General features: G+C 39.7%; 1 protein-coding gene across 4 annotated transcripts in view; it reads left to right on the top strand.

Moving 5' to 3' along the window:
* Window positions 1–16778, top strand: part of FBXO11 (F-box protein 11) — a 77565-nt gene extending 60787 nt beyond the window's left edge. For all 4 annotated transcript variants that reach the window (XM_075749434.1, XM_075749433.1, XM_075749436.1 and 1 more), the window contains exons 12-23: window positions 8722–8939; window positions 9257–9342; window positions 9426–9520; window positions 10585–10707; window positions 10813–10898; window positions 11265–11341; window positions 11454–11597; window positions 12506–12616; window positions 13775–13882; window positions 15202–15310; window positions 15713–15811; window positions 15898–16778. In XM_075749434.1, the coding sequence (XP_075605549.1) occupies window positions 8722–8939; window positions 9257–9342; window positions 9426–9520; window positions 10585–10707; window positions 10813–10898; window positions 11265–11341; window positions 11454–11597; window positions 12506–12616; window positions 13775–13882; window positions 15202–15310; window positions 15713–15811; window positions 15898–16027 (1386 nt within the window). In that variant the 3' untranslated portion in view covers window positions 16028–16778. The remainder of the gene's footprint in view (window positions 1–8721; window positions 8940–9256; window positions 9343–9425; window positions 9521–10584; window positions 10708–10812; window positions 10899–11264; window positions 11342–11453; window positions 11598–12505; window positions 12617–13774; window positions 13883–15201; window positions 15311–15712; window positions 15812–15897) is intronic.
* Window positions 16779–17071: the final 293 nt, after the last annotated feature.

Here is a 17071-nt window from a genome sequence, read left to right as displayed (position 1 = left end):
AAAACCTCACTGTAACAGACTTCAGAACGCTGCTAAAGAATGAGGTCAGCCAAACCAGTGCATGTTTCATGTACTCTAGGATACCAGTGCATATTCCCCCTCCATACATTTTGTTCCTAGTCTTACTACCTGACACACTTCTTGCCTAGCTATGGCTAAATATATGCTGGACCTGTTCTTTGGCAAGGCAACCATAATTAGACCTGGTGTGTTATATCCACAAATGTTCTTCATAAGTAAATGGCTTTTATCATCTAAGTAGTACTTTTGCTGGTAGATCGTATTTAGTCCCTGAGAAAGGTAAGTAACACTTGTAAAAAATACTTGTAAAAATGCAAGCATTAGACACTAAGGGCTTTGAGTAGCTGTGGAAGATGAATCCCAAGTCACACGTTTGCAGACATAGCTTGGGTATAGACCGGATCTCTGTTTTCTCATTTCAATTTTCTCACTTTTATCTTCTGACCGTTGGATCCACTGTTTCTTCTGTATCCCTCGTGTATTTCATCTTGCGGTCACCCCCCACCTCCCTATTTGCGGTCACCCCCCACCTCCCTATTTGCGGTCACCCCCCACCTCCCTATTTGGTATGTTCAGAGATCTCACTACAGTAGGCGTTCATTTTAAACTTAGGTTCATTTGATGCTCACTCCAAGGAAACTATAGTCCACCATTTTAAAGTAATCTTATTCTCATATAAAATGTTTATTAATTCAGGTACTAAATAGCTTTAGCTTTCCTACTGAACTTCTACATGAGGATTTTCTATACTGTGTTACGTGTTGGAGGACTGTTGGCTAGGTCTTAGATGTCTATTGAATAAAATAATAATCTCTTGTAATAAGACATTTCTTTGGGGAAATAAATTTCCATAATTTTGATGAATGATTAATGTAATTATAGCTAATACATAACATAGCAAGCTTTTTAAAAAAAAAAAAGTTTAATCATGAGGTAAGAGGAAGAAGAGAAGTAGCTATTGGGGTTTTTTTTGGTGTTTTGTTTTTTTTTTTTTTAAGGTCCTTCCCAAAAGCCAAAACCCTGATAGAAATAAATCTGGCCAGGGATGTTAAGGGCAACAAGAAAAGCTTCTATAGGTATGTTAGTGATAAAAAGAGGACAAGGGAAAATGTGGGTCCCCTCTGGAATGAAACGGGTAACCTGGTTACCCAGGATATGGAGAAGGCTGAGGTACTTAATGACTTCTTTGCCTCAGTCTTCACTGGCAAGTGCTTGAGCCACACTGCCCGGGTCCCAGAAGGCAAAGGAAGGGCAACTGACGTCATCTATCTGGACTTGTGCAAGGTATCTGACACTGTCCCACATGACATCCTTGTCTCTAAATTGGAGAGACATGGATTCAATGGATGGACCACTTGGTGGATAAGGAATTGGCTGGATGGTCGCACTCAAAGAGTTGTGGTCAACAGCTCAATGTCCAAGTGGAGAACGGTGACAAGTGGCATTCTTCAGAGGTCGGTACTGGGACTGGCACTGTTTAACATCTTTGTCGGTGACATGGACAATGGGATCGAGTGTACCCTCAGCAAGTTTGCTGACGACACCAAGCTGTGTGGTGTGGTCGACACGCTGGAGGGAACGGATGCCATCCAGAGGGACCTTGACAGGCTGGAGAGGTGGGCCCGTGCGAACCTCATGAAGTTCAACAAGGCCAAGCGCAAGGTCCTGCATGTGGGTTGGCGCAATCCCAAGCACGATTATAGGCTGGGCGAGGAATGGATTGAGGGCAGCCCCAAGGAGGAGGACTTGGGGGTATTGATTGATTGATGAGAAGCTCAGCATGAGCTGGCAGTGTGCGCTTGCAGCCCAGAAAGCCAACCGTGTCCTGGGCTGCATCAAAAGAGGTGTGACCAGCAGGTCGAGGGAGGTGATCCTGCCCCTCTACTCTGCTCTGGTGAGACCCCACCTGGAGTACTGCATCCAGCTCTGGGGGCCCCAGTACAAGAAAGACATGGAGCTGTTGGGGAGAGTCCAGAGGAGGGCCATGAAGTTGATTGGAGGGCTGGAGCACCTCTCCTATGAGGACAGGCTGAGAGAGTTGGGGTTGTTCAGCCTGGAGAAGAGAAGGCTCCAGGGAGATCTAATTGCAGCTTACCAGTATCTAAAGGGGGCCTACAGGAAAGATGGTGAGGGAGTGTAGTGACAGGACAAGGGGTAATGGGTTTAAGGTGAAGGAGGGTCGATTTAGATTAGATGTTAGAAAGAAATTCTTCACTGTGAGGGTGGTGAGGCACTGGAACAGGTTGCCCAGAGAAGTTGTGGCTGCCCCCTCCCTGGAAGTGTTCAAGGCCAGGTTGGATGGGGCTTTGGGCAACGTGGTCTAGTGGAGGGTGTCCCTGCCCGCAGCAGGGTGGTTGGAACTAGATGATCTTTGAGGTCCCTTCCAACCCAAACCATTCTGTGATTCCACTGCAGTTGCTGGAGAGGCAGGGGTAAAGGACCAATGCAGTACTAGGTGTAGCTGTTTGACTTGCAGTTTCCTGGTCTCAGTGGAAGGTAAACAGGCCACGCAGCGCTGTTATTTTTGCCACTGATATAAAATCTTGTTGCCAGTGGAAGGTCAAACGTGGTGGGATTCTGCTCCGTTAGGTGCCTCTTCTCCACTCTCTTTGTTACATCTGAAGGAGCATCTTTGTTCTGTGTTGGGCAAGATTATACCAGCCCAGAAGAATGCCCTTCTAGCAGTCCTCTGGCAGATTTCTTTATATCTTACTCTCTAGAGATGTAGCTGTTCGGCCATTTTGCAAAGAGTGGTGGCAAACTTAAGATGTTATATCTGTGTTTTATATTATCTCATTGTTTGAATGCTGCCACTGCCTCATTTAAGGAGTATTAACATACTGTATAAGCAGTCCTAATCCGCCTCGGTGGATACATATATCCGTACATCCCTCCAAGACTTAAACAGGCTTGGAACCATGTAATGAAATGATTTCAGCTATAGAAAAGCTAATAAAGGAGAGTGCTTTGATAAGTCCTGGAGGGGAGATATCTGTTTGTAGGCTTGAGGGTTAATTGGAAAGTCTGGCTAGGAGCTGCTGCTTGTTTAAGTACTGGAGTATAAATATTAAATATGAGTATTGAAATTAAAAAAAAAAAAGCCAGACTGAATTCACTTGATTTCATTTTAAATAAAAATGTTTTTGATCTATTTTCTTACCAGTGGAATGTCTATTCCAATGCTGTGATCAGTGTGATATCACAAGCAAAATGGAATAGAAATAAAGTTTTCCTTTTTGTTTAAAGGCAAAACTAGCACATTAAAGAGAACATGTGAATAATATTAATCTCGGCTGCAAATATTATTGAAATCTTTTTTAGTCATGAACTCCTGTGAAAGGTTCCCCCCTTCCGTCACAAAGTCTGCTTTTGGCAGCATCCTCTATTCTATATCATGCTAGTGATAGAGTTGATGAAATTACATCATTGGCAATATTTACATACTCTTTAAGTGACATGGTGTCTTTCAGATACAAATCTTACATACCTAAATGAACTAATGAATTTTCTATGTTAACTTTTTTTGCTTCCCTTCTGCTATTTTTGGGGGTGGGTTGTTTTGTTTGGTTTTTTTTTTTTCATTGCTTGTGACTATGAAGTGGGATAAGTACATTCCAGTGCTGAATTCCTACCCTACGTGTTCTTTTCCCGTGGGTTTCTGTGCTGGAGTGCTGGCTCTGAAAGGTTCAAGAGTACTTTGTTTTTCAGTTTCATGCTTTCAGACTGTTCTTTGTGTTTCCATATTTGTAGAAACTTAACCTCTTATTTCTAGACTGGCGATATTCTGGAGTTTGCCTTGGCACTTGTGCCAAATGTTTAACAAGCAGGCATTAAAAATGCAGCATGGCATTGGCAGCCCTCGGTGCCCTACGCTGACCTCTCTTGCCAGTTGTCTGAGATGAGTTACCAGACATTTGTCATAAATTATATTTAGTGGTTGTATACAAACAACAGAGAAGTTCCAATTTACTGTAAGAACAAGCATAATTTTATAGTTTAAAGCTGAGATCTAGGCAGTCTTCATTTTTGTTGCTCCCAAATGAGAAACGTAGCACACTTGCTTCTGTGTTTTTCTTTTTGATGAAGGAATAGTAGCATGTGCCTAAGTTGGGTGGCTGTGACTAGTTGGCAGCTCAGTCTCTTAAATACTTCAGATAATTTTAAAGAAGTGTGTATATAAAGTCCAAAAAATGAAAGTGAAGCTTATGCCACTTTCTATACAGACTACGTAAAAACTGAGTTGGCCTTTTGCTGCAATAGCAAATTTTTCCTATGCACCAAAAATAAAGGGTTTGTTTTGCATTTTGAATGTGGTTTTCTTTATGCTGCATTTGGATTTTTATAAAATCCACCAGCTCTCAAATGAAGACCATTTCAGGCTTTGGGAGGCACATTTTTATAAACATATTTTTTATGCTATCAGTCACGCTTACTATTGCTATTTAATTAAGTTGGTTCAGAGCCAGATACTCTTAGCAGTTCAAATTTTTCTATCTTGGCCTCCTGGTTTGGTTTTTTTTTTTTTTCTTACTCTGTTGGGAGTACAAGTGTCAATAAGTATTTAGGAAGTGTTAAAGCTTGCATAATTATTTTTTTCTATTTTTTATATACCTGTATTGTTCAAACAACAATGTGAAATACGTCTGCATTTCTGTAATGCTGTGATCTTTGAGACAGAGAGAGGAAAAAAGCCCTTTTAGGAATACACGGGGAAAAAATTCCTCTGAGAAGAAAAGCAGTCAACAAAATCCCATCAGTTACAAGTTTTAACCCTAATGCATTTCAAAGCAGTATTTGTTAGACTAGATAAAATACAGAAAGCAAAAAAAAAAAAAAATCCAAGTTCAATTACTGAGTTAGTCTTGATGTAAAAAGCCTTCTGAGCTTGTCCAGCTGCACAGGAACCCTTCTTTGTCATCACATCAACTTTTTCTGTACACTGAGCACTGTGTGGAAACATCAGCGTTACCATTACTGTGGTGTTTGTCTGTTTGTGATTACTTTCTCTGCTCAGATCTTCACAGGCTGCAGCAGTGTGTTCTTGCCCACACTTTCTGTCACTGTAGCTGTCATCTTGTGCCCACAGCTAATGCTTTGCCTGATATTTTAAATACATTTGGTGTGCAGAGTACCCTTTAATATTTAGGATTATTCAAGCAGAACGCTGCTGTTAAGGTATTTTGTCTCCTTACACTTGGTATTTTTGTGTGAGATTGTAATTTATTTTTTTTTCCACATGCATCTCTTCTTCCTTATTAATCACAGGGGCCTCTTTCTCTTACTAAGCAATCCTGGTAATGCCAGGTGCTGCATCCTCCAGGTTCTTCTACAGCTAGTTGACAAATTATAACCAGAAACCATCACAAAACACAAGTAAAATACCCAGCACGCTTGAAAATCCTTCTTAGAAGGAGGTAGAGGCAATATAACACGGGCTATCCCTCCGTGCAGAGGAGTATTTGACCTTCCTGACATTAATAGCTGCCTGGCAGAGTCTCCATCGAGGATCTGGGATTGAGCTGCCTGACAGCTGGATGGAGCTTGAGCTGCAGCTTGGGCAGCCTGCGTGTGCTGTTAGACTGAAGTGCGAGAGAGGAACAGGCCGTTTCTAACGGTGGTCCTGGTTATACCTGGAGCTGGCAGTAAGCTTTGAGTCTGCCAACAGTATCAGTGGGCCCTGTGGATCACAGATCATTTAACTCCATACACAATTTCCTTGTTATTTCCTTGTTATCAAAGGAAATTATATTTGATAACTTATTTGATAACTTTCCAAGAAGGAAATGTTGTCTGAATCCATACGTGATTTTCTTGTGATCCTGAAGTTCATTGCTTTAAAAAAAAATTAAAAGGGAGATGCCTTTGAGAGGATATAGTTCAAAGGCACAACAGTGCCTTTTGAAGGGGAGCGCCTGTGGTGGCTGGAAAAGATTCCAGGGACTGCCGGGGGGCATCTTAAAGACTGAGATAAGTTTAGCCCTTCTCCCTAGGGGGTGAATTTGGGCCAGAGAAGTTGGTTTCAGCAGAGAGCGGCTAGGAAGTAGGCAGTCTGGGAATGAGGTGGTCGCTCAGGACTGTGGAAGAGCATGTGTATCTGACAAAGAGCAATTCTGTTGGTTTAACCGAATTCAGTTTAATAATTTTGTGCACAGGTGGTGTTCAGACGTGGCCTCAACAAGTGCAGAACTACACTGGGTTTAACTGTATCAGCTCAGTCAGCTGTTCAGCTTAAGCTGACTTTGCTTGAGGTGAACTGGACTTCTTAATGCAGTTTCTCTTTATGAATATTGAATGTTATAGGATCTTACTTAGCAGAAAGCCTTGACTTTCTGACCCAGCTGTCAGCCTTATAAAGGAATCTGAGGTACAGATCTATTTTTTTCTTCTCCCCCTTTTGAGGAGCACTTCCTTCAGAGGCCTACAGCAAATTCTCAGTTTCTTCTGAATCAGCAGTCCTACTTTTTTCAAGAAGGTAGAAGAGCAATCATTTTGAAGGCTCCATTTCCTACTTATTGGAGAACTGACACATGTACTCTGCTGTCTAGTGGTGTTACAGTATTCTGGGGCATAGTGGGCAGAGTACAATTAATCTACAGGTACTTCTTCTGTTCCTCTCTGAAGTTGCATATTATGTAGATTCAGTGGGGACAAGCAGAAGGGAAGGAGCCTTCTCTTTCACTTCATTTCCAAGCAAGCTTAAAAGTTACACGGTATATGGTATCGTTTTCAAGAATTAAAAGTATTTGTACCAAAATTTCCTTATTGCTAAATAACAGCGCTTGCTAAAGCTCACAAAGATGCTGCTGACAACGTGATAAAGGTTCTGCTTGTTTGCAGCTTCTATACGGCATCTGAAGTGGCTCTTTTCCTTCATTGTGTTGCTGTACTTGCAATGTATTTGGCACTCAAAGGGAAGATAATGTGTAAAGTAATTAAAAAAGATAGCAGACCATGTATAGTAATATTTTAATTGAAAATATGTATTCCATTAAGAGGATTAAGCTTTACTTCATACCAAATTATCATCTTACTTAAGTTTCTCTGAGGACTTCCTTTTAAGCAAAAATGAAGGGGGGAAAAAAGGTGGTTCCTTTTGGGATAAAAAGTCCCAAAGACTGCCTGTTGGCATGAAGGTGTATTTCTGAGGAGATGTCCTTCAGATTCCCCTGTCTGTTAGTGTGATGCTTCCTTGAGAATTCTGAAAACATCTTGACTCTGAAGAAATCAATCTTAAGTCCTTGAAAAACATATATTCTGAATATTTACAAAAAATAGGCTTTTTGCATTTGACTTGAGTCAGGCCCTTTTCCTTTTGGGTCAGATGTTTTACCTATATACATGTTATCCTTTCATTAAACAGGTAATCTTTTGCGTGATGAGGACTGATGCTGCTAAAAGTATAGCTGGAATCACATAGGTTTATTTTTATGCATTATAGATGGCTTTGCAGAGCACAGAGACAGACATCTAGGAGAAAAGAAAGAAATAAAGATAGGTTCACATTATCTTCTAACTGTGTGTTCTTGGATGTAAAGGACAGTGCAATTGCGGTTGTTTGTCAGCAGCAGAGTACTGCTCTGAATGCCATGTGCTCTGTTCTTAGTCTTGCCCTCCACAGCTGCCTGCTGGAGATAGTCTGGGTTAGGGCTTTCGTGAGCTTGCACCCAAACCATCCACAAATTAAAACACATCACTTATTGGACATGGTAGACAATCACTAAGAGATGCTTCCTCTCTTTCAGTTGTTTGGTTTAGTTGGGCAAAATGGGCATATAATAAACAGATTGAATTTTAGTGTCAAAACGTTCTACAACCACGTCAGAAAAATGCTCTGCAAGGACTGACGCAGTTGCTTTGCCTGGCCATGGAATGAACTAGAATCTGAGAAATCACTGGGCAGAAACCAACCATTCTGCCAGATGAATTTTCAGATGGACCGATTCATTGTGCTGCTACACGAGTGTGTGTTGGCATAGCAGGAGGAGCATGCCTAGGATGGCTTTGTGGAATGTCTCTGGGGTTGGGTTGGGGTTTTTTCCCCATAGCTATGCTGTTTATCAGGCATTTGTTTAAGTGCAGTTTTGTTGTAGGCCTACCACTACTGTTGCAGTGTCTAAAATGGAAGTGTACGCTATTTAAAAAAAGAGGCGGGGGAAGTTCACCAGTTGGCTGCTCAGAACAATCCAGCCCTGGAAAAATAGCTCATCTCCCACATCCATGTATACACATTATTCTGGCCAGTTATTTCAAAGAAATTTAGGATACTTCTTAGTAAATTATATTCTTACCAAATATATATGGTTCTATAAGTATATAAGTAGGCAGTCTTCTCCACAGCACTGTCCTTTTTATATTGGACCTGTGGGCTTTAGGGCCTTTGAAAGGAGTGTGATCTTTAGGAGCTGCTAAGGAAACCTAATACTCAGTCCTCTTCGAGGTGCTATATCCAGAGTTGCCATTTTTTCTTGGTTGTCCATAGGTAGTAATAAATAGCAATGCAAACATTGTGTCTTTAGAACAGTATTTTTTGGGGGAAAAAAAGTTATATAGTGGCAGTAGCTGTTTTAATTAGCTGTATAAGTACTGATATGTACTGTTTCCTTTCAAATGAGGATTGTATTTGGGGGGGGGGGGAGGGTAGGGAATAGCCTTCACTTTAAAAAAGACTTTTACAGGAAACTGCATGTTTTGTGTCTTAAGGGTTATTTTGAAAGCTGCAACATACATAGAAACAGGATAGCAGGTTTTGAAGTGAAAGCATACGCCAATCCTACAGTAGTTCGATGTGAAATCCATCACGGCCAGACTGGAGGAATCTATGTTCATGAAAAAGGAAGAGGACAATTCATAGAGAACAAAATCTATGCAAACAATTTTGCAGGTGTTTGGATTACCTCAAACAGTGACCCAACAATAAGGTATCCTTTTCCTCATTGATATTTTACTACTTAAAAGAAGAGATTTTATGGAGAGGGGAGAAGTGCAATTTTATTTCATTTATTTATAATGAATTGTAAATGCTCCTGTATATATAAAAATGAAATTGCTGTCTGTGTGTGGTTGAACTGCATTTTTAATTTGCATGTATACTTGGAAGTAGGTATTTCTCAAAGCGATAGAACATAAATTCTCCATTTTAAATCTGAATATTGTACAGACCTAGACACTACAGACATGTATAGTATTGTACAGTGTAATAGAATCATTTCATAATGTCGATAATTTTGTTTCTTAGGGGCAATGCAATTTTTAATGGGAATCAAGGTGGTGTTTATATCTTTGGTGATGGAAGAGGCCTTATTGAAGGAAATGACATTTATGGTAAGCTAATTTGCTTATTCCGTCTTGAATTCTGAGAAAAAATAGTATATAAGTTTTATATTAAATAACACTTTTGTTAACAGGTAATGCATTAGCAGGAATACAGATTCGAACAAACAGCTGTCCCATAGTTCGACACAACAAGATTCATGATGGTCAGCATGGCGGAATTTATGTAGTAAGTATTGCCTACAAACATACAAACTTGTTTTCTGTTCATATAAACGTTGGAAAAGGGTGCTCTATGTAAAATGTTTGATTGTACTTAGAATGACTGAATTTCTTACGTTATAAATGAGGTTAATCATAATAGAGTGAAACTGGTGTGGATATTTAAAAGATGAAGGCTTTTATGAATGTCACTAAATTATTTCTATTACAAAGTAAAAAATTTAAAATGAGAGAGATGACAGAATTTCACCATTTCTTGGTTAAAAGCTTTTTAAAGGCTTAGTTTTCATAGTAGTTTGTCATTATTTTTAAATAATATTCTTAGAAATCTGTTCGGCTTTTTTGGAGTGTAATGTGTTTACCACTAACCTCAGAAAATATTTTTTTTCTGCCTTCAGGATGATATACATTGCAATTGCTGTACGGTCGTGTATTGTAAAAGTGAGGAATAAAGCGCAATTTCCAGCGTGTGCAAGGGCTCTGCTAATTGAACTGAAAGAGCTGTCAGGTTCCCTTAAGCAATACAGATATTAAGAAATATTTCTGTATCTTTCTGCCAAAAGTTACCAAAGGTTCAGCTAGTGCTGCAAGTGTGCATCTGTTCATTCTGTAAATCTAACCAGAACAGCTTACCCTGACCAAGAATACTGTTGCTTTACTTTAAGCACAAACACATAGTAAGGATAGTTACTTTAAGAGACACACCAATTTTTTGTCAGTTGGTGGAAAGGGCTGGGTGTAGGTTTAAGTGCCAGGTGCCACAGCTTTTGCCTCATTCCGTAGTGTTGGGGAGGTACCTCTTCTACCAACAACTAGCAGAGATTTGCAAATGCTACTGCAGAGCCTTGAAATACTATGATTGACATGCAGAGGGTTCTCTGTTTCGTGGCAAACACTCAAAATTAGGATGTAGTGTTATTAAAAAAAAAAAAAAAGAAGAAAATATGTACTCAAATAGAAAAGAATTACTTTGCTACAGTAAAGAAGCCATGTTGGGGAGGGAAAACAGCCAGAAAAATGGTATTGGCAGTTAGCAGGTTTTTTTCAACTCTGAAATTGTCTTGTATTTAGCATGAAAAAGGACAAGGCGTGATTGAGGAAAACGAAGTTTACAGCAATACTTTGGCTGGAGTCTGGGTGACAACAGGGAGCACTCCAGTCCTGAGGAGAAATAGAATACACAGTGGGAAGCAGGTGGGTTTTTCTCTGTGGTTACGAGGGGGCTGTAAAGAAGAAAGTTGTTCTGTGGTTTTATACTTCATTACTTTGGAACTAATAATTTAATTCTCGATGTGTTAGGTTGGAGTTTATTTTTATGACAATGGACACGGCGTGTTAGAAGACAATGACATCTATAATCACATGTACTCAGGGGTTCAGATAAGGTAAAACATATTCTGATTTTATGTCAAAACAGATGTGGCTTGTTTTGTGGGTTTTTGTGTCTTTTTAACTGTTCTTGTCGTTTTGTTTCTAAAAATAACTGCTTTGAAATCAAGTATGTCCAAATATTCTCTGCTTCAATTTTTATAAGAAAGGTATTACTAATACAGCCTGGATATCGACTAGAACGTGTGGCCTGCAAAGTCTGTAAAGCTCAAGTCTGTTTGCGCGTTGGGAAATAACCGGGTTCTAGTGAGATTTTTAAGCAGTGAGATCTATGGGGTAATTCTGTAGAGACGTTTTAAACGTTTGGCCTTGGTAGATAGTAAACTGCTCTAAATGACTTCTTCGCTTATGTTTCTCTCTAGAACTGGAAGCAACCCCAAAATTAGACGCAACAAGATCTGGGGTGGTCAGAATGGTGGTATTCTTGTCTATAATTCTGGTAGGTTTGTTTTTCACATTTATTCAGAATTGTTTATGTTCTGCAATATTATCTCTTCTCGTTTGTTACCCTTTTTGATTTTTATTTTTTTCCACCCTTCCTTCAACTTTAGGGCTTGGATTTATAGAAGACAATGAAATTTTTGATAATGCAATGGCTGGTGTATGGATTAAAACAGACAGTAATCCTACACTAAGAAGAAATAAAATCCATGATGGAAGAGATGGGGGCATCTGTATATTTAACGGGGGAAGAGGTAGTTTTTTCCCTTACTGGCATATACTGAATATTCTGGATAAGAGTTTAATTTCAGATTAAGCAGTGTCTTTTTTAAAGTGCTCTTCAGAAGCCTAGCTCTTCTGAAGTAATAAAATAGTTTAAATGAACATACACTGATGCTTTTTAGCCTTCATTACATCAGTAATACTGAAATCTGTGGGAGGCAGAGGTAATTAATCTCATCCAAGACGACTGTTAGCTTGCTGCTTAGGACAGTTCTTTTATCCCATTTGCTTTTGTAAGCTTTGCTATTTGACTGAAAGACCCTGTTGAATTCAAGTCATGTAGCCAGAATCGTGCATCTGAACAGTTCGGGTTCTGCCAATGTCAAAGATTTTTTGGAAAAAAAACCCACACGTATTCAAGGAATCTCTTGTATACTTGTAAATTTAGAAGCGGTCCTCCTCTGAAATCCCCTGACTGTTGTGTGTCCCAATAACAGCTTTTGATACTTTGTAGATAATCACTTGTTGTAAATAAGCTTTAATTTTAAGTGAAGCATTTTAAAGTAATCCTGTCCTGTAATAACAAAAATGCAAGTTAAGCTTTGCTTTGCTGCTTGTTTTAGAAGATAGGAACAGAAATATGTTAGAAAAATTTGGAAAGTGAAAAGACCTAGTGTTTCCTCAAAAATAAAACAGTTTTCTGTAATGGTGCATACCATCCCAAATTCTGTTCTGTATACTGAAAAAATACACGTACAGGATTATACGCAGAGAGTGACTTTAAACTTGTGTCACTAACTTCAGTGCTACTGGTGGGCATTCCCCAAATGGAAGGAATTAGCAGGATGATGATACATGAGATCTTTAGAAATTATTTCACAAAATGGTTACAGGTAAGGAAACGTTAACAAGCTCAAATGTCCTGTTTGTTCTGTCATAGGTCTTCTGGAAGAGAATGATATCTTCAGGAATGCCCAAGCTGGTGTTCTTATCAGCACTAATAGCCACCCTGTGCTAAGGAAGAATCGAATATTTGATGGATTTGCTGCAGGTTTGTGGTGTTCAAATTTTGAAGTGTTAGAGCTTAGAGTAAGCTCTTCACGAAGCTAACTCCAAGTTTCTTTACCCACAATATTTAGACATTTTAACAGAGATTGGGATATCCTTCAGAAATCATTTGAGAATTCAGAATTGTAGCCAGGGTATTTTTACAGCAGTATCTGGAATTACTAGCATGTAGAGAAACTGCACATATTCTGCCTTCCCATTTTTCTGTGAAATACTTTTTCATTATGTTATTTTAGAAGTAATCGATAAAGTTATCTAGGACATATTTATAGTTGATCTGCTGGATGCTGGTTTGAATATTTTATCACTGCTTTAAAACCTAGAAAACAGAGCAAAAACACACTTTAAAGAGATTTGAATTGCATCTCAAGTTCAACTTTCTCACTCCACAAACTTGAGGAATTATTACAATGAGCATTTCTTACTCCAAAAGAGATGAAGAATGTTTAGTAGTGATTTTTGTGCAATTTACTGTTTAATGATTGCAGTTCCGTCAGTCTTGTATTCCATTCCATTTCAACTAAAATTGCATTCTTGAGTTTTCTTCCATCTTTCTTTCAGAAGAAGCAAGTTTTCTGAGAAGAGCCTCTAAAGGTGTTGTTTCAGTGTGGTGGGGGGGGAAGGATAGGTGGCTGTCAAGAGCAGTCCTGGACAAATGACTTGGAAGACACGGGTTACTGATAAAAGCTAAGATTTAAAGAAATTAACTTTAGGTGTCTATCTTGAGAACTTTTTAAAAAAGATGTTTTAAAAAGGGTAAGGTATGTGCACAAGAACTTTGGAATATACGTGAAGATGACAGCTTTAAGCACCCAAAAATCATATCCCCCTTGAAAATACGTGGTCATAGTACGATCTTATGATCAGATAAACTCGTAGTGTGTTGTTACTACCAGAAACCATGCATGCCAGCTATAGCTCTTTGAAAGGACTCAACAGAAGTATTTCAACCTCAGTTTTATAGCAAAATTACAGTGCAATTTCTAGCTGTGTCATTTTCCTTTTTTCCCATGAGTTTATGATGGTTTAAAAAAAATAAATGAATAAACTGTAGATCACAAGAGAGGTACAAACATGCAGTCACTAAGGATTTAACTTTCCCGCTTTCTTTTCTCTCCTTTGTTCCCCTGACCCAATAAAGGTATTGAAATAACAAATCATGCAACTGCGACATTAGAAGGCAATCAGATTTTCAACAACCGCTTTGGAGGTTTATTTCTAGCGTCTGGTGTCAACGTCACGATGAAAGGTGAGCCTGAGCCCTCCCCCATCATCTGTGTTCACTTTGCATTTTTTCATTTGGTGCTGGGGTTTGGGTTTGTCGTACCGTTTTTTCCATTTTTGGCTCAGGTTTGGTACCACCTTAAGCCGAGTTGTAACTAAGAGTTTGGGCTGAAGGTAATAAGCCAAACTCAGCTATCTTAGATTTTTAGACAGACAGACACTTCCAAAGGTAATTTAAGGTAATTTATCTCAAAATTGTTTCTGAATCAGTTTGTGGTCTTTGGCCCATCTCAAATTCTATTACTCTAACTTAGAATTGGACAGTCTTTTGTCACATATCTGAAAACAAGTGTCCAGTGAGGAAGCATGCCTCACTAGCTTTTAGGATCTAAAAGCATGAATATTCACAATCCCAAGTCACTTTTTTCAGAATATAGGAACAGTTCACATACATAAAATTCCCATGTTTAGTGGGAAAGGGTGCATTAGACAAGATCTTCTTGGGCAAGACTGGAGTTTCAGTTTGAATGCCAGACAAATCCAGGGGGTTATTCTGGAAGAAAAAGGCTCAGTTTGTGGAATTCTTCCCTGCTTGGCTGTACCCATTATGGCTTTCCCTGTATATTCTTTACAGCACTTAAAACAGAAGCTCTGGGTGGCCAGTTCACAGCTCCTGGCCTATTGGCCGCATCAGTCAGCGCTGTGGTGCTACTGGGCGTGGAAAGAACTAGTTTGAGGTGCACTTTGGGGCACAATGGAAGATCCAGTAGCTGAGTAACACAAGAGGTTTATCAAATTCGCTGTGCCTTGGACACAGCTCTTAAGTGCTGGAGGTGGTCAGACCCAGTTCCCACTTCTGCTGCTTTGTTGGAAGGTGCCTTAAACCCCCCTGGGGGAAGAGCCATGCTTTCCTGCTTTCCAAGGGATCTGCCAAAGTCCTTACAGCAAAGTCCTTCTCAGACATTTGGGTGTCAGACTGCTCAACAGAAGGCTTGAGCCCCTGACGGGAAGGCTTGTTTCTCTAACCCATTTATTCACAGAGAGTATGTACGTGGAAGTTTATCAGGTATTTTATGCGATGCGTGCAAAGAGGAGTGGTCTTTCTGGTCTGAGGTGTGCACTGCACTGTCTGGGCATCTGCCATGTAACCTGGCATCGAGGATTTGATCTGCTTAAATGCCAAAAGGACAACGCAGGCGCAGAACTGACTGTTGCTAATAGGTTTAGCAATTAAAAAGGGGGAAGGAAGGGGTGGGGGCCTTTGCTTTAATACCTGAAGGTAGGAAAAAAAAGTCACTGATCCAGGTGTGATTAGTTCTTGGCTTTCCCCCCCCCCCCCAACAGATAACAAAATAATGAACAATCAAGATGCCATAGAAAAAGCTGTCAGTAGAGGCCAGTGTCTATACAAGATATCAAGTTACACCAGCTATCCGATGCATGACTTCTACAGGTAATGGGTTCTTCTCTGTCACTTAAAGTTTTCAAATAAACAGTTTCTCTTCTAGCAAGACCCCTAAACAGGTTGCCATTTGTCTGTTAACACACACAAATGTGTGCTCTTCCTTAACTGCAACAGAGGAGGGTTAAACAAGTTCCTGTTGTCTTGAATTTGCTGTGGGCTTGAGAACGTATTGTCACAGCGAACCTGAGCCTAAGGGGTTACACAGCAGAACTGCTTTGTGGAAACAAGCAGCAGAAAGCACGTGTGACATCCAAGCTCACGTGAATCTCGAGTTTTACAGGCGGACGTGCAGCCGCACTGTGGTGCTGTTCAGCCCCCGCACCCTCCCCGAGCGCTTTACTCAGCTCACCAGTTTTCAGTCCCTGTCTAACATGATGTGTTTTGCTTCAGATGTCACACCTGTAACACCACAGACCGTAACGCCATCTGTGTGAACTGCATTAAGAAGTGCCATCAAGGACATGACGTAGAATTCATTAGGCACGATAGGTACGTTTCAAATGAGTACGTTGGGCAATTTCAACAAGGCAAGTGAAGCGGAAACTGAAGAGCTCTTTCTCTCTCTCTTCCCCTAGGTTTTTCTGTGACTGTGGTGCTGGAACACTGTCTAATCCCTGTACGCTTGCTGGAGAGCCTACACATGATACAGATACACTATATGACTCTGCTCCACCTATAGAATCTAATACATTGCAGCACAACTGAATTCCTTTCAGAAAGAAAGTCCTGCCATTCTGATATCGTAACTGTTAAAACTTTTTTTTTGGAGGAAGTTATACTTGCCCATTTCTGCAGAAAGAGACTGTATTAAAGCGGATGTGTGAGGTGTTGACACTATGGAGCTCAACCTACCAAAAAAGAAAGTGGCAATATGTTGACTCAGGATAACAGAACTGGGCGTTTTAGCATTACTGTGTAAACAAAGACTTTGAAGGGACAGAAGTGAAGAAAAATAAGCTGCAATTTTGTACAGATACCAACTTCTGAAAGCTGGTGTTTTTACAAGTAGCATTGAAACGCAGTCCAATTTGCAGTAGTACTATTCTGTAGACAAGCAGCATTCTTTGTTGCTGCCTTTATGGACATGGGTACCAATTGCTTTTGTAACATGGTAAAAAAAAATGTGAGCTAGCACTTCTGCATTTCTTTTGATTTTTTAACATTTATTCAGATTGAGAAATATGATTTTAATGCTTTAATCTCATGTAGTTTGTTTCTAATTTCAAGCAAAAAAAACCTTATTGTACTTGAATGTGTCCTGTTTTGTTAGCACACCTAGACTTGCTGTAACTGTACTCATGTCCCAGTATGTACGTTCTTTCTATGAAAGAGAAAACACTAATCTTAAATTATATCCAGCAATTTTTCTGGTGTCCTCTGAAGTTAGAATGATCTCCTTCCCTGCCCCAGCAATAGTCTGTACTCAAACCACCCTAACAACAAAAAAAAAGAAAAAGCAAGTGTTTTAATGAGACTTCCTAGACTATAATGCACTATAAAACAAAGTACCCATGTAACTGAGTTTTGTGAATGAAATTTTACTATGTTTTAAAGTACACAGTAGAAAGTCTCCTCAAAACAGTCTTGTACTTTACTCTGTTCATAGTTTTTTTTGAACAGTCTGGACATTACTTACATAACCTGCTGGAAATCACAGCAATTTCCTGCTCTAATGAAGCTGAGACAAGTATATATACAGCCCTATACAGTTTCATAGCTTTTTTCCATTTATGTGTATTGGTGACAGTG

Source organism: Balearica regulorum, chromosome 3 (assembly GCF_011004875.1).
Source record: "Balearica regulorum gibbericeps isolate bBalReg1 chromosome 3, bBalReg1.pri, whole genome shotgun sequence".
NCBI classification, from domain to species: domain Eukaryota; kingdom Metazoa; phylum Chordata; class Aves; order Gruiformes; family Gruidae; genus Balearica; species Balearica regulorum.
The sequence above is the reverse complement of the archived record's forward strand: the minus strand, read 5'-3'. Positions and strand labels throughout refer to the sequence as shown.